Source organism: Panonychus citri, unplaced genomic scaffold (genome assembly GCF_014898815.1).
Source record: "Panonychus citri isolate SS breed McGregor unplaced genomic scaffold, ASM1489881v1 Contig00011, whole genome shotgun sequence".
Classification (NCBI taxonomy): Eukaryota; Metazoa; Arthropoda; class Arachnida; order Trombidiformes; family Tetranychidae; genus Panonychus; species Panonychus citri.
Genome location: NW_026515416.1, coordinates 1,821,199 through 1,848,514, shown reverse-complemented (window position 1 = coordinate 1,848,514; position 27,316 = coordinate 1,821,199). Strand labels below are relative to the sequence as shown.

General features: G+C 32.8%; 11 protein-coding genes across 13 annotated transcripts; 2 read left to right on the top strand and 9 right to left on the bottom strand.

Annotated features, from left to right (window-relative positions):
* Positions 1-2,799: 2,799 nt before the first annotated feature.
* On the bottom strand, positions 2,800-4,564 carry LOC128391824 (uncharacterized). The gene has a single exon (XM_053351774.1). It carries the CDS (start codon positions 4,562-4,564, stop codon positions 2,852-2,854), a length of 1,713 nt encoding a protein of 570 aa, XP_053207749.1. The 3' UTR covers positions 2,800-2,851.
* Positions 4,565-5,105: 541 nt separating this feature from the next.
* LOC128391402 (uncharacterized) lies at positions 5,106-6,583 on the bottom strand. Its single transcript, XM_053351290.1, has 4 exons — positions 6,414-6,583; positions 5,644-6,081; positions 5,441-5,572; positions 5,106-5,360 (listed from the first exon to the last, which is right to left on the bottom strand). Exons 1-4 carry the CDS (start codon positions 6,535-6,537, stop codon positions 5,197-5,199), a joined length of 858 nt encoding a protein of 285 aa, XP_053207265.1. The 5' UTR covers positions 6,538-6,583; the 3' UTR covers positions 5,106-5,196.
* Positions 6,584-6,951: 368 nt separating this feature from the next.
* On the bottom strand, positions 6,952-8,051 carry LOC128391465 (uncharacterized). The gene is made up of 3 exons (XM_053351364.1): positions 7,864-8,051; positions 7,447-7,800; positions 6,952-7,372 (listed from the first exon to the last, which is right to left on the bottom strand). Exons 1-3 carry the CDS (start codon positions 7,979-7,981, stop codon positions 7,068-7,070), a joined length of 777 nt encoding a protein of 258 aa, XP_053207339.1. The 5' UTR covers positions 7,982-8,051; the 3' UTR covers positions 6,952-7,067.
* Positions 8,052-8,201: 150 nt separating this feature from the next.
* LOC128391412 (uncharacterized) lies at positions 8,202-9,552 on the bottom strand. 2 transcript variants are annotated; one of them, XM_053351301.1, is made up of 4 exons: positions 9,218-9,552; positions 8,786-9,160; positions 8,580-8,717; positions 8,202-8,521 (listed from the first exon to the last, which is right to left on the bottom strand). In XM_053351301.1, the coding sequence occupies exons 1-4, from the start codon at positions 9,336-9,338 to the stop codon at positions 8,322-8,324; spliced, it is 834 nt and encodes a 277-aa protein (XP_053207276.1). In that variant the 5' UTR covers positions 9,339-9,552; the 3' UTR covers positions 8,202-8,321. The 2 variants fall into 2 exon arrangements, with proteins under 2 accessions (XP_053207276.1, XP_053207284.1); XM_053351309.1 differs by having other exon boundaries at positions 8,202-8,497; positions 9,218-9,549.
* Positions 9,553-10,160: 608 nt separating this feature from the next.
* LOC128391505 (uncharacterized) lies at positions 10,161-10,988 on the bottom strand. Its single transcript, XM_053351410.1, has 2 exons — positions 10,577-10,988; positions 10,161-10,502 (listed from the first exon to the last, which is right to left on the bottom strand). The coding sequence occupies exons 1-2, from the start codon at positions 10,767-10,769 to the stop codon at positions 10,210-10,212; spliced, it is 486 nt and encodes a 161-aa protein (XP_053207385.1). The 5' UTR covers positions 10,770-10,988; the 3' UTR covers positions 10,161-10,209.
* Positions 10,989-11,179: 191 nt separating this feature from the next.
* LOC128391428 (uncharacterized) lies at positions 11,180-12,932 on the bottom strand. 2 transcript variants are annotated; one of them, XM_053351321.1, is made up of 4 exons: positions 12,332-12,932; positions 11,912-12,274; positions 11,705-11,842; positions 11,180-11,646 (listed from the first exon to the last, which is right to left on the bottom strand). In XM_053351321.1, exons 1-4 carry the CDS (start codon positions 12,450-12,452, stop codon positions 11,447-11,449), a joined length of 822 nt encoding a protein of 273 aa, XP_053207296.1. In that variant the 5' UTR covers positions 12,453-12,932; the 3' UTR covers positions 11,180-11,446. The 2 variants fall into 2 exon arrangements, with proteins under 2 accessions (XP_053207296.1, XP_053207303.1); XM_053351328.1 differs by having other exon boundaries at positions 11,181-11,622.
* Positions 12,933-13,072: 140 nt separating this feature from the next.
* On the bottom strand, positions 13,073-15,431 carry LOC128391254 (probable serine--tRNA ligase, cytoplasmic). Its single transcript, XM_053351111.1, is given in 4 exon segments — positions 13,073-13,565; positions 13,749-14,712; positions 14,715-14,942; positions 15,186-15,431. Coding segments are annotated over 4 exon segments (1,536 nt in total). The 5' UTR covers positions 15,304-15,431; the 3' UTR covers positions 13,073-13,339.
* Positions 15,432-15,633: 202 nt separating this feature from the next.
* LOC128391367 (cyclin-dependent kinase 9-like) lies at positions 15,634-17,691 on the bottom strand. Its single transcript, XM_053351242.1, has 2 exons — positions 16,876-17,691; positions 15,634-16,775 (listed from the first exon to the last, which is right to left on the bottom strand). Exons 1-2 carry the CDS (start codon positions 17,190-17,192, stop codon positions 15,914-15,916), a joined length of 1,179 nt encoding a protein of 392 aa, XP_053207217.1. The 5' UTR covers positions 17,193-17,691; the 3' UTR covers positions 15,634-15,913.
* A 107-nt stretch (positions 17,692-17,798) lies between these two features.
* LOC128391356 (zinc finger CCCH domain-containing protein 15 homolog) lies at positions 17,799-19,583 on the top strand. The gene has a single exon (XM_053351231.1). The coding sequence runs from the start codon at positions 17,929-17,931 to the stop codon at positions 19,156-19,158; it is 1,230 nt and encodes a 409-aa protein (XP_053207206.1). The 5' UTR covers positions 17,799-17,928; the 3' UTR covers positions 19,159-19,583.
* Positions 19,584-19,722: 139 nt separating this feature from the next.
* LOC128391475 (uncharacterized) lies at positions 19,723-22,248 on the top strand. The gene is made up of 2 exons (XM_053351376.1): positions 19,723-21,516; positions 21,783-22,248. Exons 1-2 carry the CDS (start codon positions 20,986-20,988, stop codon positions 21,936-21,938), a joined length of 687 nt encoding a protein of 228 aa, XP_053207351.1. The 5' UTR covers positions 19,723-20,985; the 3' UTR covers positions 21,939-22,248.
* A 597-nt stretch (positions 22,249-22,845) lies between these two features.
* Positions 22,846-25,836, bottom strand: LOC128391237 (actin-interacting protein 1-like). The gene is made up of 2 exons (XM_053351091.1): positions 25,163-25,836; positions 22,846-24,914 (listed from the first exon to the last, which is right to left on the bottom strand). The coding sequence occupies exons 1-2, from the start codon at positions 25,173-25,175 to the stop codon at positions 23,089-23,091; spliced, it is 1,839 nt and encodes a 612-aa protein (XP_053207066.1). The 5' UTR covers positions 25,176-25,836; the 3' UTR covers positions 22,846-23,088.
* Positions 25,837-27,316: the final 1,480 nt, after the last annotated feature.

Here is a 27,316-nt window from a genome sequence, read left to right as displayed (position 1 = left end):
TTCGGAATGACCACCAGTAAATCCTCTTCCTCTAGTTTAACGAATTCCAATTGCGCTTGAATAAGTATAAGATAGTTGTCCCAAACGGTAGATTTCTTAAACTGGTAAACATTTACATTAAAAGGACCGACCCCAATGTTGATGTCCTCATCAGTGATGTAGTATTCCAGTGAGGGTGTAAAATCTGGGTCCATGTAGCGATTCATGATTTCGAGCTTCACTGATCTCGGTGGTACTCCCAGCGGCGAATCCAGTTGAAATTTGTAATCTTCATGAATTTTCGATTCGTTTGTTACCGAAAAGTTGAGCGCTTCCAACCAAAGATTTTCCAATACATGGGGAATTCCATAAAGGCACCACACAAATGAGCCCGAAAAAGTTCCTTGTTCAAGAATTGTCACACATCTATTCAGCATGTTGAACATTTGCATGAACATTTTTCTTGGTTCCAAGAAAACCGAAAACCCAACTTTTCTAATCTTTGGATATATGACGTTTTGCATAATCATCTTCTTGATTTTTAAGGGCAAAAAAGAAAGTGTCTTTCTCGAGCACTTGAAAATCGACAGACATTCATAAAACATGGTATCCATGAAATCTCTGACTTTCGTGTATCTAAACGGGATAAAGAATTTGTAACCAACGAAAACGAGATTGTTGAATTCCTTTGAGTGAATTGTTGTTTTTTCTCCGTTCAGAGCCAGACCAATTTCCTTGAAATGTCCACTTACTTCCTTCACTGTTGACTTTTCCTCTTCCACCGGAGACATGAGGATTACCACGTCGTCAGCATAAGCCATTATCTTTACTCCCCTCTGAATAAGTTTCCTCAGAGCTCTATCCAGGGCCAAAATGTAAAGTAAAGGTCCCGAAGCTGAGCCTTGTGGTGTTCCTATTTCTTCCATGGAGTATTTTTCTCTTCTTTCTTCCACCAATTTGATCCACCGTCTCCCGCTAAAGGATTTAACCAAACAAGCCAAGGCCGGATCGATTCTTTCCAATTTATTCACCAAGAATGTCAGGTCAACTGAATCGAAAGCTGCTTTAACATCTAAAATCAATATCCTAGTGGTTGTCCAATCTAACTGAAACGTCATTTTTAATATAAGTCTCTCTCTGTTTGATTCACTCAAAAAGGCGAATTGAGAGTCTGGTAGTAGAAATGAATCACATAAGGCAATGAGTCTATAACTGATGATTTTGTCGACGCATTTAAACAGGAAATTTGGTGACTTAATCATGCGAACTTTGTCCGAATTCGCTTTCGGAACAAAACCTCCTCCCATTATTCGAATAACTTCTGGTACATACGACAATTTGAAGATTCTTTCAAGTATATTTCGTATATTTTCTTTGTTTCTCTCGAAAAACTTCAACCATGATCGCACAGTAAAACCATCGGACTGAAGAGATGATTTGAGGTGTTTAATCTCCTTGCAGAGTTTTTCCCATTCTTCCTCTTCCAATTTCCCTGGAAAAAAGGCCATTCCTCTATCCGCCATGATTGGTCTATTTGACGAGAAGTGTTTTAAATATTCGCTGATCGACTTAGAATATCTTCCTTTTGTCTCTGTAGCCCGAACCACCGATTGTTTCGACCTCACTCTTAGAATATTAATTATTTTCCACATGTTCATTTGCTTGATGTTCTTACGATCAAGATCACTTTTTGATGATCTTTTCTTTTTCACCGTTGATTTATCCTTTGTTCTTGTCAGGAAACGACGAAAACTTTTCGTTGTCTTGGCTTCCGTGGTGCAAATCCAACGACCATTTTTAATTGGATAGTTGATAACTTTCTTGATGTCTTTCACAAGCGACGATTCACTGGTTACTGGGTAATCAATTTCATTTTCCTCCAATCTTATCATCTTCGTCTTGAATTTCAGCTTCCACTGAGATATCAGATTCGAACCACCCATTGGTATCACTTTCATCTTCAGAATATTGTGATCTGATTTCGTGTTTACAATCGACGAGTCGACCAATATCCATTCTTTTGTCAAAATCTGGCAGTCAATGAACGTCCTGAGGTCTCCGCTTTGGTAGGTAAAATTTGCTGTTCTCGGAGAGTGAGCTGAAAAGAATCTTCCTCCAAGGAATTTCTCCCCAATTTGATTATATTTTTCCACTCTTGGTGACCAAAGGTGTGTTTCTAAATTCAGGTCACCGCAGAGAATAACGGGTGACTCTGTCTCCTTAAGATAAGGTTCTAACTTTAGAAGGTACAGTTTATCACTACTTTTTCTATACGCTGATATGATTACGTATTGTTTATTTTTGATGAACAATTTAACACCCACTGTGTTTACTACCTGAACATTCATATTTGTCCACATCATTTTTTCCGGGATAACCAGACAAGTTTCACCATTTAGTATCAGTAATTGATCTTTCACTTTGAATTTTGACTTCACCTCTCGACCCAACTCTATTTTATCAGTTAGATCGTTTATATGGTAGGCGAGCCATTTCGATGAGATTTCATTAATAGACACAATCGTATCACTAGAAACAAACGAGTCAAAAATGAGGTCCATTTTTGACCAACTTTTATGCACATTCCAATGGAGAAAGTTCAACATTTTATTTATTCAAATGAATAATAGAAAAAATATAAAAGGTTACAATGGTTGTTATTGTTTTTTTTTTTTTGATGAAGTTACTCTGTTGGTTGTTTAGTAAAATAATTTTTGGCGGAAAATTTAAAGTTTTGGATGCGATAATTAAATAGTTGCAATGAGAATAAGAGATTCTGATTATTAGAATAATAAAAAAATTAGTGAAAAGAACATTTTCTTTTTTTTTTTTTTGAATATTCAGGGATTTTCAATGAGAAAAATTTGACACTTCACTCTCTCATTATCCACTGATAATCATAATTAATAAGCTGAATTGCGTGTCGTAGTCGACGCTGATACTCAGGGCATTCCCAATCGAAAGGAGTATGATTTTCTTCTTTTCCCTTTCGCTTACAAACGTCGCATCTGTAGGCGTTCTTATTGAATTTGACCCCGCAAGTCTTACCGTCATGAGAGCCTGAACAGTATCGACAACAGATCTGGTTTTTACACAGTTTAGCAGAGTGATCGTATGAGAAACAACGATAACAAAGGCTCACATGAAAATAGTCAACGACCGTGATCTCTTTGAAATTGAAGAAAAATTTTCCTCTTCTTTCTTGTACGAAATCCCTAATTCGAGGGGAGACGTTGATTATGATGTCCGTTCTATTTAACTGTTTTGAAGCAAAACGCATAGAGAAGGACCAATTTCCTTTACCTCCAGCGCCGTTTTGTATCATTAACCTGTCCACTAATGCCGTTGCTTGTTCGTCCGTTTCAATATTCATTGGTATTTTCGTGAGTTTGATCTTCGGGTCGAAACAGCTTGGATTTTTAATGGTCAAATCGCAATTCCATGCCAATAACGATGACTTTGCCAGTTGAATATCTTGCAGGTCAGAGCATACAACTCTTATTGCATCTCTGCCTTTTATAATTTTAGCTGGGAAAGCTTCTAGAGCTTTCGATTTAAGAGCTTGAGATATTTCTTGCATAAGCTTAGATGGAGGTATCGAAATGTGAGTGACCAAAACAATAGGATCCATGAGTGATGAAGACCAGGGTTTCCAAGAACTTGGAATTGGTTTTTCTTCAACCCGATGAAATACCTTCTTTATCTTCCTTGTTTTATCCAACCTTACTTTTATTGTTTCCTTATGCAGGTCTATCGAGCCGAATTTTCTTTTCAATGGGTTTCTTGGCGGTGAGTCCATTACCTCGTCTAACCCCTCCAGGCCTTCAATACTTGGTATATCCTGTTCTTCTTCTGAGCTTTCTGAGATGCAATCATCTTTTGACAAATGCAGTTCAATATTCTTCTTTTCATTCGTGATGCCTTTCGATGTTGACGGGACGACTTCCACCTCTTTAAGCTGATCACTTGTCTCAGGTTGAGTTGACTCCTTGATAACCTCGATTATCGTTTTCTGACCAACAGTCTCGGTTTCTATCGGAGTCGAATGACCCGAAGGTTCTCCTGGTTCTATTTGATCTTGAATTTGTGGATTTGATGGTAACTGAAACGCTTCTGAATTCATAAAGTCAATTGAATTCGTGGAAAGTGTATCATTTCCTTGGTTCACACCAGTAGCAATCGACTTCGCCTTCGCTGTTTTCCTCGTTGATCTGCTTGATGCTGATCTCTCACTGGAGGTGCCAGAGTACGTTCTAATCTTTTTACCCTCACTCATCGGAGTTGGCGGTGTAACAATAATAAGATCTGACTCCAAATTATTCAACTTTTCTCTTTCTTCTTCTGTAAGATTGATTAACGTTGGATTATCCTTCATATAAGAGACTACGTGAGATATTTTTGAAATGAAAACTTTCTGTAGGGTAATTTTCCCCTCCTTCAGGTCTTTCGAGATCAGTGTGGTCTTGTTGACTATGTCCATTAAATCTTTAATGGGGATCGTCGCAATTTCCACCATCCATTCTTTCCGAGTCGGAATTTTTGTGTTCACTCTCCTTATGAATTTATCCAATTCAGATTTATCCATTTCTGTGTTCAAATAAAAGTAATCAATATATTAGATTTAATTATCTTCGTGTTTGTAATTTGTTTGTTTTTGCATTTTTCAACATGACTTCCGTTTTGAGAGGGTTAAGTCTCGGAAGTTCATTCGTGTTCGCCTATAGATTGTTCACCATTTTGTCTTGTTCGCCTCAGTATATTTAAAAATGTTCACTTGAGATCTAAGAGGAAGTAAAATTTTTCTTACCTTATATCAAAATGTTCCCCTTTTTCTCACGATTAAGAAGATAACAAAATATTATAATTACAATTTAATTAATCAGGTATTTAATCACAAATTTAAACTGAGCAATTTTAACAACAAGTTAACATCATCAAAGAAACTGCGACAAAAGTGACATCTGGTGGTGAGAATTAAATTGATCTTAAAATTGATTAATTGTCAATTAGAAAATTAAATATTTATTATTTAGTTTGTATTGAGATCGTTTAATTGATTTTCCAAGAATATTAATCACTCAGAGATTACTGCCGAAAGTGTTTTTAGTAAATTATTGGCTGATGAATTGGGGAAAATAGATTAACTTTGGTCGTTTAATTATCGAGAAAATAATAAGTAAAAGTGTAAAATTGAAATAAAAAAGTTAATTTCTATAATTAAAGGGTCGTAATTGTTGATTGTGTTGATTTATTAGGTTCTAATTGTGATTCATGATCTTCCTTGATTTCCTTTCTCCGGGCATACCAAATTAAACCAATTACAATCAGAAGCATGATAATTATTGCAATTACAATGAAAAATATTTCATGAATGGAAAGACCTAAAAGTAAATTAAATTGTGACAACATTTGATCAAGTAATTAGCGATTAGAGAAAATGATAATCGATTAAATCACTTACTACAACCATGTTCATCGATACCATTTCCACAATTAGCAAATCCATCACAATGTAATGATTGTCTAATACATTGACCAGAACCACAATCAAAATAAAGTGAACCAGGACAAGAAGCAAGTGGATCTTTGATTGCTAACAATTAGAGAGAAATTAAATTTAATAAAATTACATTTAGATTGTAATAGATTATCGTGATTACTTACGAATGAAAGAAGTGATCAAAATTCTTAAATCAACTGATTTCCAAGTAACATTACTTGTTATCGGCTCGAAAGTGATCAGAATCGTGGTGACATTATCTCTTGGTGCTAAATCACAGGCCACTGATTCAATTTGATGTTGATCATTTGAATCAAATGAATTGTGACCATACCAATTGAACAGTTTTCTTGATGATTTAGTCGCTAAATGCAATTGATAGACATTGATTGCAACATTGTCCGTGCTTAATTTAAGGTAAGATGGATGAACAATTAACCCAAAACCAGGCGATGATTGAATTATTGTAACACATTCAGTTAATTGTTTCTCAGAATCGGATGATTTAAGGTAGACTGATGATTCGCCTTCGACATCATTAACTTTAATTATCTTATTTAAATTTGAAGTATCTCGAGGTAAACAATGGGATATTAAATCACCTCCAAAATTGATTAGCGAAAGAAAAAAAATTAACTTAAAATTAGAAAATCAATTCAATCACAATAACAATTAACAACCTTCACAATCAAACAATTAATATGAAAATTTTCATGATTAACTAACCAAAAATTGTGATAACAATACCACCATTGAAAACATGGTGATAATTAGCAATTAATTAGTTGATTAAAAATGTGATCAAATTGTGAACAATCAATAGCAATTGAAGGAAAATTTAAATTACCAATAATTTTAAGGATTTTTAAACAATTTAATGATTAAAAGATTTGCTGGATCTCTAAACTGGATTAAAATAGTCTTAATTACTTACTTGAATCATGGCTGTTTGATGAAACAAATTGGTAACAATTAACTAATAAAATGATGATGTTTAGTAGGAAAAAATTAATTACACTTTTAAATGGATAACAATTAATTGTTAACATAATGAACATCACTTTGACTCTGAAATTAAATTAAACGATCATAATCAAAATGATAACTACAATCAATATAACCACCTTACAATCATTGGTAGCAATTAATTGTTACGATGATGAGTTAATTGTAATTAATTGTGCCACTTTCATTACCCAGTGTTAGAGTTATAAATAAAAAATTAAATTCATCTCAAAGATATAAATTGTATCTTATTAATAATCAACCTGATTGCGAATACACAATTAATAATATACAATTAGAGAATCAAAATTTCAAGGACTAACAACCATTTGAATTACAATTTAATTAAGAGATTCTGATCAATATAAATAACATACTTACCACCCAGTGAAATAATTAGTCTCATTACACTGATTGTTATTCAACAATCAATTTCACTCTCACGAAAAGATGAATTAATTACCAAATTCAAATTGATTGTAACATGAAACAATCAGAAATCAACTTTATTCTTAGAACAATCAATCACTTGATTCGATAGATTCATTCATATTGCCAATGGTGAGATTACAAATCCAGAATTTTACTGGACCACGTTGTGGTCACTAATCCTCGTAATCCTCGTACTAGTGGTCCTCGTAATCATTATTTTGGTCCATCCAAACCAAAGTAGAGCCGAAGAAATAATCAGGAACATGATCACCGTCGAAATGGATAATAGAATCAGCAACCAGGGTTGACCGGATTGATTGTGTGGACAATCTTCTTCATCTTTACCCCCAAAACAATTTACTCTACCATCACAACGAAATCTTTGATCTAAACATTGACCATCTCCACAATAGAATTTACCTGAGGTAATGGTACAACGGCTCGCATCTATGCTATCTGGAACACGCGAAGGAATCAAAAGTACAATAGTTACAATTCTCGATAAATTGTTATTCTCACATTTTACTTACGCTCCATGTGAGTCATCGATATATTGGCTGTTATTGTACCAGGAAGACTATTATCGAGAAGAAGAAACCAGAGGTATATTGGTGAGTGCCGGAAGGAATTGCCACCGATGCTTACTGTTTGATAAGGTTCACGATCGAATACATAATACAAACCGACGTTTTCGTACTCGGATACAATAAATTGCATATTTGTCATTTCCAATGTATATGGAGCTAAGTAAGTTCTCAGTCCTGGAGTGACATTTAACGAGAATGAACAATTATATCTAATTGCGTCGTTTTGATTATGAACCAAATAGACTGAAATAGGATTGTTAACAGCAAAACTCCGATTGCAACCACCGTAAATTGAATCTGCAAATGGATGAAAATTAGTTAATCATCAGGATAAGAAATCAATTTTAAAGTCAAACTTACGTGATGGATAGTCAAAAGATTGACCATTGGATCTTATTATGTTTAAAAATGAAATAATAATCATGTTGATGACAATTGGAATAGGATTGATTTTCCATAATTTCTTAGTTAAATTCATAATCAAATAATCACAATTGATTGAATGGATTAATTAACAGTTAAATCCTGTTTAAATTATCCCTTTTTTAAATTACATCATATGTACAATATGATAAGTAATTGTCAGTAGAAACTTCAATTACAAGATAAAAAGATTGTTAATCAAACTGATAGATGTTAAATTGTTCATTTAATTTTCACTGAAATTAAAAATATTCCGATAGTAAACACAAAATTAATTTAAGCTTAAAGAAATAATTGGAATGAGACCAATAAATGATTGATTTATTAATAGCTAATATATTGATTGTACAATATTTTGATTTATTGTATTAATAGATTGATGATGATTTTGACAGTTAAATTGATAGTGAATGGTGATTTTCTAAATTGATAGTTTTACTGGACTTTGCTGTGGTCACTATTTCCCTCGTAATTATTATCTTGGTCCATCCAAACCAAATCAGGGCCGAAGAAATAATTAGAAACATGATCGCCGTCGAAATGGATAATAGAATCAGCAACCAGGGTTGATCTGATTGAGAAGGAGGTGATGATACTGATCAATAATAGACAATTGATTTGATACGATTAAAAGCTCACAATTTCCAACTTACTTGGACAGTTTTTTTCATCGTGACCAAATAAACAGTTCTCGACACCATCGCATTTAAAAATTCCAGGTAAACATTGACCATTTCCACAGAAAAGGTTCGTGCTATCTAACTCGTGACATTTTCTTTCGTTAACTTCATCTTGAAGATGCGAAAGAAAGAAGGAAATTAGTGAATTCTCGCTAAATTGATATTCTCATTTTACTCACTTTGATAGAGCGTAATTGTAATAAGCGTGTTAATTTTACCAGGAAGATACATATCATGTTTTCCGAAAAGAATTCGAGTATTATTAGTTGAGAATATTCTATTGACCAGGCCAAGGGTGAGGTGATCGTTCTGACCATCGGTTAAAATGTTTCTTAGAGTGAAACCACCATTGTTATCAAGTTCTGATGCCTGGATGAACATGTTCGTCATTTTCAGGCGCTGGACATGGATATTGATTCTATGAAAATGAGGAATATGGATAACAATAAAACAAGGGTTAATCGGAACTTCATCATCTTTATCATGAACTAAATAGAATGATTCAGGAGGATTTAATGCATGAATATTACTGTTGCAATGTTCGTAAATTTGAACTGAAATAAATGAAAATTGATTAGTTGTGAGAAAAGAAAACAAATTAATTAGCTTACCTGGTGCATAAAGGGGACGAGATTGACAATTAGATCGTGTTATGTTCAAGAGCACAATGATTATGATGTTGGATGAAATGATAATCGAATCAATTTTCAATAGTTTCCTTTTTAAATCCATAATCACAATAATCAATTGTCACTAATCACTAAATCATAGTGAATTAACAGTTAAATTGTGTTTAAATTATCCCTTTTAAATAACAGCAATTAGTAAATTTATTTTTTCGGAAAAAATCATTTCACTTTTTTAGTGACAAAAATTGGTTTCATCTAGATTCTGGTTGATTAATTTTTCGTTTCCATAGTTAGGGACAATTATCACAATTAGAAAATTTGATTTAATTGTTCAAAAGAAAGGGTAAGGCTCAAGATATGTCCGTAAGCTCAACTTTCCTACTTTCAGCTGACTTTTTTTCGGCTTATGATTACAGCTACATATGGAAATTAAATTAATTTCTCAATTAATTGTGTTTGTTTAAATTAGGTTAGGTTAGGTCTTCGCTAATAAGGGTCACCATGACCAAAGAAAGGCCCGGAGGGCCTGGGACAATCCAACTATCACACAATTAAATTAATGTTTACTGTCGGCAGCTAATCAGCCCCGTTTTCCGCTAATAAATTTCATTTCATTGTTAAATGCTGATTAAAATGTACCCTCTATACCCACAAGGAGTCAAATAATCTTAGATAACTGAATTAATTGTTTTAATCAATTAAATCATTTTCCTAAAAAGCCGCGAATCGTAAGCCGAAAAAAAGTCAGCTGAAAGTAGGAAAGTTGAGCTTACGGACATATCTTGAGCTCTACCGAAAAATGTTTCTTAAGGTCAGATTTTAAATTAATTATCAAATATTACACAAATAATACAAACTGATTGTAACATGAAACAATCAGAAATCAATTTATTCTTAGAACAATCAATTGATTCTTATTGCCAATATTTCAACCTAATGACAATTAAATGATAAGATTGTCAATGATGAGATTTTTAATCCAGAATTTTACTGGACTTTACTGTGGTCACTATTTTCCTCCTAATCATTATCTTGGTCCATCCAAACCAAACCAGAGCCGAAGAAATAATTAGAAACATGATCACCGTCGAAATGGATAATAGAATCAGAAACCAGTGTTGACTCGATTGATTGAGTTGACAATCTTCTTCATCTTTACTACCAAAACAATTTACTCTACCATCACAACGAAATCTTTGATCTAAACATTGACCATCTCCACAATAGAATTTACCTGAGGTGGTACAAAGGCTCGCATTTACACTATCTGGAACACGAGAATGAAGCAAAAGTACAATAGTTACAATTCTCGATAAATTGTTATTCTTACAATTTACTTACGTTCGAAATAAGTTATCGATATATTGGCTGTTATTGTAGCAGGAAGACTATAATCGATCAGCACAAAATCGAGATATATTGTTGAGAATGGGCGTCCATCGATGATACCGACGATTACTGCTTGATGAGGTTCACCACCCCAGAAATAAATCGGCTCAAATCTCTCGGCGAGCTCCGCTACACCGATTTGCATATTTGTCAATTTCAATGTAAGTGGATCTATGAAGGTTTTCAGTCCAGGATAAGTGGTATTTATGAACAATCTACAATCGTGATTAATTGCATTGTGTTGATTATGAACCAAATAAAATGATGAAGAACGAGAAATAGGTATAACATAATCGCAGTGTCTGTAAATTTGATGTGCAAATAGATGAAAATTAGTTAATCACGAGGATAGAAAATCAATTTTATCGTAAAACTTACATGAACCATAATTAGGAAGTTGACCATTGGATCTTATTATGTTTAAAACTGAAATAATAATCATGTTGATGACAATTGGAATAGGATTGATTTTCCATAATTTCTTAATTAAATTCATAATCAAATAATCACAATTGATTAATCAACAATTAAATCATGTTTAAATTATCCCTTTTTTATATTAATGGTTATTTTAGATTACATCTTATGTATAATAGTGATAGTCAACTCTTATTGGTTAAAACTGCAAGATGATTTAGATGAAAAAGGTTATGGTTAATCAAACTGATAGATATTAAATTGTTGATTTAACAACTTTCACTGAAATTGAAAACTTCCAAATGAAATGCAATTAAGTTAAGCTTCAAGTAATTATAAGAAACAGACCAATAAATCATTGATTGATTTTATATTTTCATCGGAATATTTTGAACAATAAGAGAACTAAATTGAAAGTGAATGATGATTTTCTAAATCCACAGTTTTACTGGACTTTGCTGTGGTCACTATTTTCCTCGTGATCATTATCTTGGTCCATCCAAACCAAATCAGGGCCGAAGAAATAATGAGAAACATGATCGCCGTCGAAATGGATAATAGAATCAGCAACCAGGGTTGATCTGATTGAGAAGGAGGTGATGATGCTGATCAATAATAGACAATTAATTTGATCCGATTAAAAGCTCACAATTTCCAACTTACTTGAACAGTTTTTTTCATCGTGACCAAATAAACAGTTCTCGACACCATCGCATCTAAAATATTCAGATAAACATTGACCATTTCCACAGAAAAGGTTCGTGCTACCTAACTCGTGACATTGTCTTTCGTTATAAACTTCTTGAAGATGCGAAAGGAAAGAAGGAAATTAGTGAATTGTCGCTAAATTGATATTCTCATTTTACTCACTTTGATAGAGCGTAACTGTTATATTCGCGTTAATTTTACCAGGAAAAGAAGCATCCAGAATCCTCGGGTTAATTATAACAACATTAGGTACTAATCCAGGGCTAACGCTAATAAAATCTTCCTGGTCGTCTATCAAAACATGACTCAAAATATGTGGGCCATCATGACAAGTAGCCTCTGCTATGTCGATGACCATGTTGGTCATTTTCAGATGTCGGACATGGATATTAATTCTAACAAAACGATCGATTTCAAGTGTGATGTGACAATTTGGGAGCGAGATGTCATTGTCTCTATCATGAACTAAATAGAATGAATCAGGATAAATTGTATGATTATTGTAGCAATGCTCGTAAATTTGAACTGAAATAAATGAAAATTGATTAGTTGTGAGAAAAGAAAACAAATTAATAAGCTTACCTGATGAATAAAGGAAACGAGATTGACAATTAGATCGTGTTATGTTCAAGAGCACAATGATTATGATGTTGGATGAAATGATAATCGAATCAATTTTCAATAGTTTCCTTTTTAAATCCATAATCACAATAATCAAATGTCACTAATCACTAAATCATAGTGAATTAATAGTTAAATTGTGTTTAAATTATCCCTTTTAAATAACAGAAATTAGTAAATTTATTTTTTCGGAAAAATCATTTCACTTTTTTAGTGACAAAAATTGGTGGTTTCATTTGGATTCTGGTTGATTAATTTTTCGTTTCCATAGTTAGGGACAATTATCACAATTAGAAAATTTGATTTAATTGTTCAAAAGAAAGACAATTGAAGAAAGGTTTTATTAAATAGACGATGTTTGCTAACAATTAGTGTAATTTCGAGCACAGTGACACTCGGCTGATGAATGAGTCTTTACAAGTCAACATCAAATCTCAAACAAATTAATTCAGAAAAATGTTTCTTAAGATCACATTTAAGACCCAGAGCGGAAACGATTAATTATAAACCACAAAGACTAATAATTAATAACCAATTTCAATAAACCGAACTGTTCAAAAACTAGTCAAATAAATGACTGAACAGTTATAAGCACCGGTGGACTTTATATTCAACTAATCCTTATTAATCGAGTCACGGCCATTCATTAGTCTCTTAATTGTAGAATGATTTAACTTTCGTCTAGTTAACATCCAATTGAGGTAATCTTTAAATGTAGATTGTTTATTTGGAATCATTTATTTAGTTAATTGTTTGGATTGAAATTTTCTTTTTCTTTTTGATTTAAAGTGTCATGATGATGATGAGTAAGTCGTCAGATTGATTTATTGGTTGATTAAAGATTTTGATTCAATTTTTCTCTTTTTTTCTCTTTTATCCATGATGTTACTTTTTAGAGTTAATTGTTTCTAAACACAGAATTGGGATTTTATTTGTAATTATTGTTTCCATTTTAATATATTTTCTTTTCTATTCTTTAACAGTAGCTGCTGGATCTTTAACTGGAGTTACAAAAGGTATAAATTCCTTGAATTTGGTAGGCATAAAAGGTCTAAGAGGTTCGGGAACATTGATTCCCTCGGCGGTTTGATGGACTTCAAGAAGAGCGCAAATAACTCGAGTGACAGCGCACAAGGTGCCATTCAACATGTGTACATACTCAACTTGACCGGTCATCTTTTTTGTTTGACCATACCTGATGAGAATAGGAAATAAGAAAAGGAAAGGTATAAAAAAAAATTAAGTAAATATCATTAACAAGTTAAAAGTAACGTAAACGTTAAAGTGAATGTTGGAAGGGAAGTTGAGGATATTGTGAGAGAATCTGAATCATCATGTGCGTTATCATGACCTATTTTTTGTTGTTTTATTTACACACCTGATTTGAAGACGTCGTGACTGATAATCGGTACAATTAGAGACAGAAACAAGTTCTCTAAAAGCAGCTGAGCCTGGAAACCAAGCTTCCAGGTCATATTTCATGGCGGCTGCATTGTTAAGAGCACCAGAGACAATGCTGACCACTCTGTAAGGAATGCCGAGTGATTGATAGAATTGTTCAGCATTGGAGATCATTTCATGGAAATATGACCAAGATTTTGAAGGTGCTGAGATGACAAATTGTTCAATTTTCTCAAATTGATGGACACGGAAGATTCCCCTGGTGTCTCTACCATGAGAGCCAACTTCTTGTCGGAAACACGTAGAAAAGCCGGCATAGCGAAGAGGTAACACTGATGGATTAAGCCATTCACCACGATGAAGAGCAGCTATTGGTTGTTCTGATGTGGCGATCAGGTATTTATCTTCACTGTCTTCAGATGAGGCTCCTTTGGAGGAAATAACTTTATACAATTCTTCATCGAATTGGCTCAATTGAGCAACTTGTCCCATGAGTGATTTTTTCATCCAAAATGGAGTATAAATAGGATTGAAATCTTTTTCAGAGATAAAATGTAAAGCATAATCTATGAGGGCACGATGTAACCAGAAGGCAGGTCCAGTTAGGAAATAACTACGAGATCCAGCGATAGCTGAGCCTCTCTCAGCATCCATGCCATTAATCATGGTGATTAAATCCATATGGCTGAGGTATTGTAGTGTTGATCCACTGGGAGAATCACCTTCACCACCAACGACATTTGCTTCTAATTCTGCTTTTTTACCAAGTTCAACATTACCCCAGGTTCTTATTACTTGATTCTCATCTTCATTATCAGAGATGAAAACTTCCGGATGAAGAAGATTACCAATCTCTCTAAGAACTTCATTCCTTTCATTTTCATAAGAATCGAGTTCCTCATTAACCTTGATTATTTGCTTCTCAACCTCTGATCGATAAATTTCAATTTACCCAAAGATTCATCATTACCTCCACCAAGTTCATTTATCTTATCCAATAGGCTAGTTAAGTCAAGAGGTTCCTCATCAACGGTTGATTTTTCTTCACTCTCATTAACCGGAGTACCAGAAGCTTTTAACTTTTTAATCACATTACCATATTCTTTAGAAATTGTATTCTTAGCTTTATTTAACCGGTCAAGGGTGTGACGAGTTTTCCTCCATTGACTATCTATTAGAAAAAGTAAAACAACAAGTATAAGAAGAAAGAAAGAAAAGAAAACAAAATATGGTTAACCAAACATAGAAAAAAATAGTAAAACCGGCAAATCAATCAAAAAATGGAACCAGGTAAAACTACCGGTATCCAAATAAGATACTAATCAAGAACCAGACGTTATGTACAATAATTCAAATACTATTACACAAAATTAATCAATAGAATTACAAAAAAAAACAGATTAAATCAACAAACCTATGGATATAACCGAGTCTATAGCGGACACGTCTGCAAATCTTGCACGAGCATTGGCACGGACTCTTTCAGGGTCACCTCCTTTATCTTCACGGAACAGATCCAAATCAAGAACCATTTTATCTTAAATGTGTTGAGTAAAATTAAAAGAAAACCAATTTAATTAAATAAACTACTTTGTATAAAAGTCAAAAGATTAATAAATAAAAATCTGGTTAAAAACCAATTGAACTCAGACTCAGTTTCTCAAATTCCATGTTAACTTTTCGTAAAACGAGATGGCGCCACTTTGATTCTTCTTTAATTGTTACCGGTAAATTTAATCGAATCTAATTATTTGCATTTAATTTTTTCATTTTTAATTCTAATTCATTGTGATCTTAGTTGGAATTTTTTTGTTGTTGATATTGTGAAGAGTTGAATGTGTTTTGGTCGATACATTGGTAAATTTTGGTCTGAGATTGAACGTAAGGTTTAATTTGATACTTGAATGTTTGTGATACAGATTTTGTTTTAATTGAGATGAGATTAATTGTTGTTTGATCATAAATGTAAATAGTGATATTTACAGAGAAGAAAAAAGTGAACGATAATCACACGAGAATGGGTGATAATTGAAGTAATTGTTTGTTTTTAGGTTGTGGGAGTGAGAAAGTGGTGAGAGAGAGAGAGAGAGAGGGAAAAGGTTTACAATCAATCGGCGACTTTTTTGATTCTTTTACATGCAATTAAAAAACTCTATCATGATATTGTCCATCTTTGTTGTTTGTTCGTCTCATTTGGTTTACAGGAGCAGCCGGGTGGTTGGTAACTCTTCTTCGTGGTGGAGCGAGATACTCGAACATGGATGTTGAATGTTGGGACAACATTCGACCTAAATCACCGGGCATTGGATCGGACCAGAAGAAATCGTGATTTAAAGCGGAATCAGAATCAATTCTTTTGGATGGATCAAGGCAAAGTAATCGATCGAGAAGATCTAATGCAGAAGCATCTCGAACATAACCTTTCAATTTCTCTTTAACTAATCTTTTTTGTCCTTTTATCAATTCCAATTTATTGAATAATTCGAGATTCTCAACACCAGGCCAAACCTCTGGAGTAATTGATCCACAAAGTTGACTGATTAAAGTTAATTGACTTTGATCGGTTCCACCTTGAAGAATAGGAGATCGAGTCCACATTTCAGCCATTATACAACCGGCACCCCAGAGATCAACTGGTGGACCATAATTACGTTCACCTAATAAAAGTTCAGGAGGTCGATACCAAAGGGTAACCACACGATTGGTATACTTTTTACTTGTACTATTTGCACTAAATGCTCGAGCAAGTCCAAAATCGGCTAATTTAAGTTTACCATCTTTAGTGATTAAAATGTTAGATGCTTTCATATCTCGATGTAAGATCTTATTACTATGAATATAGAAGAGTCCATTGAACAATTGTTGCATCGCTTTTTTTATCTCAGCCAAACTGAATTTAACATTCATATTACTTAGCAGACCAGCTAAATCGTGTTCGCAAAAATCAAATACAAGGTAAAATGTGGCCGGTGAACCTTTGACTCCATCGGCTTTTGTTTTGGTTCTGAAAAAAGATTAAGAGAAAAAAAATCAAATTATTCAATTGAAAATTGTGATTATAGATCAAAAAGTAATTCATCAGCTGACTGATGTTTCATATTTACCTGCAAATCTCAATGAGATTAACCACATTTTCATTATTAAGTAATTGTAAGATTTTAATCTCTCTCAAGGCAGTGATTGGAAAACCTTCTTTCTCATTGTCCATAAGAACTTTTTTAAGAGCAACAAATTTCTTTGATTGTTTATGTTTAGCTTTAAACACTTCACCAAATGTACCTTGGCCAATCTTAGCCAATCTTTCATATTTCATCACATCATCACAATAAGGAAAAATTAAATCATCAGATGAGCTCGATCTAAAATCTAGATCACTTAATGGTCTCATGGAGCTTGAACCTTGTGGAGGATCAGAGGCCATTAGGAATTCTCTGTTTAATTAGAACCAAATATCACCAAACAAATTAAAAGATACACATTAACAAACCAAAAACAGAAATGTTGTTGTTGTTGAAAACCAAAACTAACTAATGGTAACTAAACAATAGGCATGGATAAGAGACTAACCATGAAATTGCAACTTTGAGAGGGAAATACAAAGGATGGAGAAAAATGTTTCCTTTTTATATTCTTCTCACAGAATTAAACTGTTTAATTAAAAACAGTGAACTGATTAACGAAAGTTAACAATTAAAAAGGTTCACATTACAAAAAGAAACGTTTACCTGGTTAGGCCTAAGAAAAGACAAAAGGTAAACCAATTCTCTTAATGTAAACAGTTTAATTCTAATCCGATTAAAGGGAAAACCTCACGATCACAATCTTGAAATAAGTTTTCCAAAGATGGAGATAATTTTTCTTCAAATGATTAATGTGATTATCAATAATCTTTTTTTAGAACTGATTAATTAACAAAATTGATGATTCACTTTTTAGAATTAGAAAATTGGTTAAAATTCCCTCGGATGTTAGTCTTTTCTTTAGAAAACGATAGAGGGCGTTTTCGAACATGTGTTTCGTCGTCGGTGTTTTTGTTTAGATTTATAGATTTTTACCTTTTTATTTTTTAATGTTGTTAATTAATTGATTATCTTAATTGATTTAGTTGTTTATTTCTTTTAATTTGGTTGTAGATCTTCTATCTATTGAAGTGAACCATGCCTCCCAAAAAGGCTCCACCAGCAGCCAGTAAGAAGACGGAACAGAAAAAGAAGGAGAAAATTGTTGAGGATAAGACTTTTGGCCTGAAGAATAAGAAAGGAGCTAAAACTCAAAAATTTATCCAACAAGTTGCTAAATGTTACAATGCCAATCAAGGTAAAGACCAGCCGAAAGCAGCAAGTAAAAAGGAGGAGAAAAGGAAAGAATTGGAAGAATTTAATAAACTATTTAAACCGGTGGTAACCCAAAAGGTGGAAAAAGGTGTTGACCCTAAGTCAGTTATTTGTGTGTTTTTCAAGCAAGGACAATGTAGTAAAGGTGATAAGTGTAAATTCAGTCACAATCTGGCTGTTGAAAAGAAAGGAGAGAAACGTAATATGTATGAAGATACTCGTGATGAGGATAAAATGGAGGATTGGGATGAAGATAAACTCAAAGACGTGGTGGAAAAGAAACATGGAGAAAAGGATAGATCAAAACCTAAAACTGATATTATTTGTAAATTCTTCTTAGAAGCTCTTGAATCAAGTAAATATGGATGGTTCTGGGAATGTCCTAACGGTGATAAATGCCATTATAGACATGCTCTTCCACCAGGATTTGTGTTAAAAAAGGACCTTAAAAAAGCAGATAAAAAAGATGAAATATCAATTGAAGATCTAGTTGAAAAGGAAAGAGCTAAATTAGATTATAACCTTCCAAAGATTACATTACAATCATTTATGGAATGGAAGAAAAGAAAGATTGCCGATAAAAAGGAGAAAAGTCGAAAAGAAACTGAAAGAAGACGAGCTGAATACAAAGCGGGTCGTAATATTGGTCTTAGTGGTCGGGAAATGTTCACTTTCAATCCCGAACTTGTCAATGACGGAACTTTAGATGATGATGAAGCCACTTTTGATAATCTTAAAAGGGAAGATCAAGATGATGTTGAAAGTGGTGATCAAATTAAAGAAATTGACTTTAGTGCTCTTCAAAGTGATCTTCGTGATGTCGACGGAAGTGGTACACAAATTTCTGGGAAGCGACAATTTAACACTAAAGATGAAGATGAAAAACAACAAACAACCGAAGCTCCTTTACCGGAAGCAACAACCTCATCATCATCAACGTCTGGAGTTAAAGTTGACGACATTCCTATAGATGAGAACTTATTTGATGACGATGAAGATCTGGATGATCTAGAAGAAGAGCTTTCTGAGTTAAATGTTGCTGATAAGTCTTAATTACTATCAAGACTGTTCTCATCTAAAGTCAGTTAATATTTTTTTTTTACATGAAATGTTGGTGAAAATCAAAAGACAATTTTCAAAGTCTAATTTGATTCTCCCTAATGTTTACAGAGAAAAAAAAACTCACCAATTTCCTACTCTTCTTCATTTACTAACTGACTACGATCCTAATCAAATTGGTTTAATTATAATCAACACACGCTGATTCACTCAAATTCAACACCAAGACAATTCAATCACCAGACCAAACAAGATGAATCAATTTAAATTAAATCAGTGTGACCCAAACAAATCAGAAGGGAAACTAATTAATTGAAGAAATTAAGCCTGCATAAGCATACGAAAAAAAAAGAAAAAAAAATTAATCAAATTACTTTTGATTGTTGAAATAAATATTTCTCATATTGACACAATTGAAATATCGGACTGAGATTAAGTTAATTGTGATACACCAACAGTGATAATCGGCCAACAAAATCAACTTCCTCTCTCTCTCATTCTCTCTCATGGATACTCATCAAGTGTTACTTTTTAATTACCATATTTAATTAGCATCATTCTCGTGATTAATTTATTCATTTACAAAGAAAATCAAATCAATTTTAATTGACAAAAGTGTAAACATTGTATCAACACGAGGTTAATTTATCCAACCATTACCAACCTTATATGGTTTAATTACCTTAAGTTACCAATCAATTAGAAAAATGTTGACATTGAAAAACAATTAACACTTGAATGATATTGATTAACTTAATTTCTGATACCTATTGAGATGAATGAATGAAAAACTAATTAAAAAGATCCATACTGAGTGTCCCCAAGTTTAAATTAAACACGGAAAAAACTAATTACAATCAACTTGATTGAATCAAGATGGAAAATTACAAATACATTTGACACTTGACACAATCAAATTTAATTGTTGATTAACTGTTAGTTTCTACAAAATGTTTCCACATGAGGAAGTTTAATTTTAATTGAAAGTGTAAATTCCCTCGGTGAAAAGTCAATTAACTGTAATCTGGTTAATCCATTGTTTAACGGTCAACTAATTAGATAATAGTAAAAGTGAAAGTGAGAAAAGGTTGCAAAGCTTAATCAGTAATCAGTAACCTAATAGATTAACCAAGCGTTAATTATGTCAAGGAAAATGTAGGAATCTAATTCAATTTCCAACGAAAATGTAATCAACATTGTCATCAACACAAAACTCAATAGTGAAAAGGTAACAATCAACAATCAAGAATCAACAATGAATATCCATTCATAAACAAAAAAGAATTGAATTAAATTTATTCTGATGAAAACTTTTAATTTTTCTCCCCGTTTTTTACCGTTAATTTACTGATTGGTCACAATGAATTAAATCAATGATGATTGTCAACCAAGTCGAAACTAAAGAATCAACAATTTTCCTTGACATGATTTACCGATTTCTGGTTAATTGTTGGTCTAGACTATTAAATCTATTCAACTTTACAATATTTTCTCTTTCCTAATCAATTTCCTTTCCTTTTACTTTTTTTTCGTTAATTATAATTGCCATTGACTCTCACTAACTCTCACTTTCTCTCTCATTTAAGTAATCAACTCCCTCTAATTTAAATTTACTTCATTGATATATTTCCAAAGTGTTTCTTGGTTAGTTGATCATTTGATTTACTACGATCGCTTGGTTAACTTGTTTACTTTTCTCTTAGTTGTGATTATCGTAACGACTTCAGGTCTTTGTCATTATTTTTTTTGTGTGTGTCTTTGGTTAATTGTTGGACTTTTTCCCTTGATAATTATTCAGTTCTGAGCATTTAATTTGTAATAATGTCTCGATTTATTGACATGAAATCGTTTAATTGTCTCACAATATTATGTTTACTTTTCGTCAGTTCGGTTTACTCTCAACCCCAGCGATTTGCTCGTAATTTGGCCCAAGGAGCTTCCGATTCAACTGCCAATGTGAATGATTCGCCCCCTCAACCCTTACCTGCTTCGTCAGGTGAGGAAGGTACAGGTTCAAGTGAAGGTGAAGGTGAAGGTGGAGATGAAGGTGCTGGTGCTGGGGGACCCGTTCCATTGCAAGGTCCACCTCGTCCACCGACCATCAGTTGGGGCAAATGTCCACAATTAGAACCCAAAGAAGCTGAAAAGAAACAAAAGGCCGAAATCATTCGAACTTGCCTCAAATCTATTCCATTACCTGAGAATATTACCCAAGAAAGTGTCGAAAAACATCGAACTCAGGTCGCTAAATGTGCTCTAAATGCCGAAAATTGGTTCACCGATGATGGAAATTATCGTTTCGAAAAAGCAGAAAGCGAAATTAAGAACAAGAAACTTGATTCAACCATCGAGGTAAAATAATCTAATAATAATTCCAATCAGTTCGAATATCAACAATATTAAGAATACGATCAACAATTAACCAAAAGAATTAAATTTCTTTAACCTTGTTCATGAAAATATCAGAATAATTAGCAAATTCTTTTTTCTCTTTGTTTAATTGTTTGAACTATTCTGCTATTTGACAACTTAAGAGTCGTAACTGATGCGTTTTATTTCAATTGTTACAATTTATGTTAATCATGATTCTCATGTCTCTTTTAATTGTTACCAAACAGCCTCAGATTATTAATCAACACAAAGATTGCCGGAAAGAGGCCGAGGAACAATTTCCCTCTGGAATTGCCCAAATTCAATTGTATCAAGCGTGTATGGATTATCACATCTCTAACATTTGTGGCATTCAAATTGTAGCATCGGGATTATCTCAGTAATCAGGATTAACAGCAATCAACTAATCACAATGATGTTTTTATCTTTGCATGGGAACGCTGGTGATTTCTTATATTATCCATTTCTAATTTAATTATCATCATCATTGACACTCAACAATCATCTTAATCATCGTGAACATGATTGCCAAGGGAGAAATAATTTCCACTAATATAATTAACTTTTAATTGTATTTGTATTTTTCATTTGCTTAATTGTTTATTGATCAAATTGCTGTAACTTTTTTACCTCGGACTTTTTTGATTACATTTTTTTTCAATCTAATCATTTAAATCAATTTTTTTCATATAATCACTTAAATTGTTTCACTTTTTTTCGGGAAATTGGTAAATTTATCTTGATGACATTGATTGTCTCATTAATTGAAGGCTAAATAAGGAAAATCAAGTAATCAATCAAGTGTAACCCGTTAATTGTAAAGAGATTGATAATCTAGTTTAAGATTGAGCTTAATTGTGACAATTATTTTGTGACTAATTGATTTTCATATTGATCACAATGATCAAACTGATCAATGACCGAAATTAATTTGATTATTTGGCCTCTCGTTGCTGATTCTATTTGTTAATTGATTAAGGATTAAGGATGAATCAGTTAAGGTTAAGGTTTCTTATTTTTGTTGTTTAGTTTAACAATTAAGATTCAATGGTTGATTAATCAAGTGAAAATTAACTATTTCAGTTAAAAACAGAAACTGGTTATTCAGAATATTTTACCTTCTATTTTAATTACAATTAAGGTTATCCAACAATCAACAATGTTCATTATTGTGATACAATTGTATCAATTGTTATTGATTTAGCTAATTGTTCATATCTACTCTTCATGAACTCTCAGTTTTGAAACAATTTAGTTATCATCAGATTAATTGTGATAAATTGTTGATAATTAGGTTTGTAGATAAAATTTTCATTTATTGAACCAGTTTTTTTTTTCAATTCATTGTGATATAATTTTTAGATTATCATGACAATTTATGTGTGATTTAGTTGAGAGAGTTAATTTTTTTAAACAAAAGATCATAAAATATTGAATAATAGAGAGATATTGATATTGAGAAAACAAAAGGAAGGTGGGTTTCGAAGTGTAAGAAAGTTAGAGTGGATTAAATCAAGAATAATTTAGAAATGTTCATTTGAATTCAACTGTCCATATCTTAACATTTGAATCTTGACCAGTGGTGATAATTTTGTTTCCATCTAACCAAATGATTCGGGTGATTTGACTTTGAGGATGAGCCTTTTTCAGAGCAATATGATTATGAGGTTTGGATACATCCCAAACAATTAAACCAGTATCAAGTGATCCTGAGGCAAGATGAAGTGAATCAGGTGACCAAGCAAGACAATTAACTCTTGCAGTATGGAAGCCCCATTCAACGTTATGAGCCAATTCGTAGTTGGGGGATCGATAAAGGACAACTTTTCGATTAGCATCAGCAGCGGCCAAGAATTGACCGTCTGGAGAATAGGCTACATCGGCAAGACAATCACGATGATCTAAATCAATTTTAGGTGTAATTGAATCACATCCTTCGGTGTAGGTGTAAACATGAACCTTGTGGTCTTTAAGTCCACCAACGGCAAAGTGATTTTCACTTGGATGCACTGAAATTGAGGTAGGCTCATAGGTGACCGAAAAGTTTTGCTCGATTTTATTTTGCTTCAAATTGACCACAGTTATACTTGAATAGGCGGCGATCACGGCTTTGTCTTGATTTTTGGCTAAAAATGACAATGATTTGGGCTGAGAGGGAAGCTTAATGTGAATGTCTTCCTTGAAACTTTGATCGTTAACATCAATCGCTCGAACTGTATCATCTAAACCAATGGTGATTATTTCACCGGTCGAATCGCGATATTTCATATCTTGAATTTGATTGGCATGACCTTTACCTTTGATTCGATCATTTTCACCATTAACTGAATTCCAATAATTGATAAAACCATCATGACTTCCTGTGTAAATGTTTGGTGGTTCAGAGTTATAATTAACGGTAAGACTTGTGATTGACTTATTGTGACCCTTGATAACCCTCAAGGGTTTAGATGCATCTGATTCATCAAGATAATTAATGTAACCCGACAAAGATACGGACAGGATATTTTTACCTTGCCATAGGCAACTAACTTGTTGGTCAAGAAGATCATCGCCCATGTTGTAAGTTTGAATACAGGTCATTTTTTCAACATCCCACATTTTAACTGTACGATCACCGGAAGATGAGATTAATTTAGATCCATCGGGAGACCAGGCAACGGCATAACAGCCTCCCGAATGAGCTGGTGATCCAAGTTCTCCGATGAGAGAATAGTCTTTACCTTTAAATAGGTAAATGCGTCCATCGAAACCACCAGAGGCAAAGATTTCACCGTTAGGTGAGTAACGAACTGATTGTACATATTTGGTATGATTTTCCAATTGTTGTTTAAATTTAAATGGTGGCCCTTCAAAGATACCGATTAAATTATCTTCACCACCAGTGATTATACGGAAAGGTCGAGAGGGTCGAAAGTCACAGCTATTGATAACCTTTGAATGGCCAGATATCTCTCCGACCGATGTACCTGTTTCCATCATGAAAACATGGCCGAATTTTTCTCGACCCTCACCAACAGCTACAATCCTTTGACTATCGGGTGACCAAGCTAAATCTTTGACAATTCCAGCAAAGGGTTGATACTCTGCTTTCAGGATGTGCTCTTTTTGTGTTGTATCCCATATTCGTACTTTACCACTTTGATCAGCGGAAGCGATGTAAAAACCGGATGGTGAATATTTGGCTACCGTTGTTTGAGCTGAGTGTTCAGTGTAAATTTCAGCGATTTCTGGATGTTCAATGTCACGGATTATGATGAAATTACCATTTGGGTAGAGAAAATGTTTACCCTTGGGGTCACCTCCTAAAACCAAAGGTAAACCTCGAGTTGTTCGTGGAAGACTGGCAAATACACTCTCTACAATAGAAGAGAATTGAAGGATGAAAAAAAGAACAACAGAACAACAGTGAAAATGTAGAATATCAGGACATTTGTGACAGTTCCATGGAATTATGGTTAACCGAAAAGAAGAAAAGAAAATTACAAAAAAAAAGAAAATAGTTAGACCGGCATAGAGAAAATGTTAACAATAGAAACATATGACTAATATGATAACATTTTATTCTCACACACCCAACACATAGAACAGAATTAAATCAACTTACGATTTTTAATCATGGTTAATCTGTAAGGTGATGATGAAGCTCAGGAAACTATTAAATTAATTGTATAAAAAAAATAGCTCAAAGGTAGAGAAAAGCAAATGCAAAGAACTCACAAAATCACAGAACAAGAGAAAACAAAACAGAAGAAAAAAAAATGAAAACAGATTATTTGTATTCTTTGATTGGAAAACCTGAATTTCAGATTATCAACTGAGAATGATGGTGAACTGTAGACAAGAAGATATTGTTGTTGTTGTTGTTGTCGATGATGATGATGATGATGAAGAAAGAAAAAGAAAAGGTGATGATGAGAAAAGAGAGAGAGAAAACTAAAAAAGAGAGTGAGAGAGATCCCGTTGCTAAGAGATGGTTAAGGCCCAATTTTTTTTTGCTTTTTCGTTCGTTGGTTAAGATGAGAATTGATATTTTTAGACACTAATCGCCCTAAATTCTGTCACTAATGAAAAACAGAACTAGATTTGGATTAACAAGGAAAAGAGGAGTTAAAAAATGATATCAAAATCCACAGAGAGAGAGAGAAAGAGAGAGTTAAAGAGAGATGACAGATTGGGAGAGATGAGAAAAAGAGAAACCAGAAAATATGAAAGAAAGAAAATGGAAAAGGGAAAAGGGCGGAAAGAAAGAGAATTTGATTTAATTGTGATTCGAATCAATTTTTTCTCTTTTTCCTCTTCATCTTCATCTCATCTTCCATCCTCCCGATCATCAGGTAATCGAGAAGAAATTAAATTGATTAGAACATGAGAATTTTAAATTCTCGTCGTTCGATTCTCAAAGTTAGCAAACATTTTTTTTCTCTCAACTTAATTGTTACAATTTAAATGGTGTTCGTCTTTTGGATCATTTGATTGTTATAATTACGAATGGAAATTAATTGAATTGATTAGTTTATTCCAAGCGAATCAATTTGTCATTTGTTATTCGTTTCAATCTTTTATAACAATTTACTTATTGTTGACAATTATGTTTCTTTCAATCAAAATTGATTGCTCTTGATTAGTCAAGTGAATATGTAAAATTAATCTGTCTCCTATTTGGAGCAATCAGAAAGTTGATTAACCAGAAAAGTAAACAAATTTAATTGTACTCTGATATTCATGCACAAATGGTTAACCAGCAATTTAATCAACTATTAACAATAGAATTGGATTTAAATCAAATCTTTAATCCTGTTAAATTGTTTTCTCCCATTTGATTTAAGATCAATTCAATCATCAATCGACACTTAAATTAATATATCGAGTTAACAATTTATCTCTAAATTGTTCATACTACAAGATTAGATTAATCAATTCCGATTTAACCATAAAAGGTAAATCAACAAACGAGGTATTAATTACTACAATTTAAATTGTTCATAGTATTCAGACTTACCTTACTTTTTAATTGTCGACTGTAAATGTTAACAATGTAGAAACATAATCAACCTGTCAAACTGATGTCATTGTAAATGAACAACAATTTGATTGATTGTCAATGTGCAACGAATCAGGAATTAGATTTAATAATAAGAAGATTAATTAATTACAGAGAAAACAGAATGAACAATTAAACATTGTCTCGAATGATAAAAAGATACATTTTCATTTAGATTGTTAATTAAATGTGAATAATTAATTTGCTTCAATGAATCGTTACACAAATTAATTCTCATGACAATTAACACTTTTCACTGTAGAAAATCAAATTATTGATTCTAATTGAAACCATTTAAGGTGAAACAATTTAAATACAATCGCAAGTCTCAGTTAACTTTTATCTCTGATTTAAAGATTTTCCAACAATTGATTTGATTGCATTTTCCATGTTATTAATTTTATTGTTCTTGTGTAATAATTGTTACCCAATTGTTTTAAATTCGTTATTGGATCAAACCAATGATTTAGATTGATTGATAATCGTAAATGTTAAATTATAATTTAGTAAATTTGGAAGAGAAAAAAGCAAAGTTGATCCTTTGAACCGAGAAAAAAGTGTAAGTGTTGAGATGGAGAAAATCAGAAAAGGCTAATTGTAAGTGAGAGCAGGTTAATTGTGAGGTAGAAAATAGATTCTTGTTGTTGACGAGTTGATTATTTTTAAGATTGTTTGGCTGTTGATCAGCAAATTCAGTTTCAAAGAATGCACAATGAT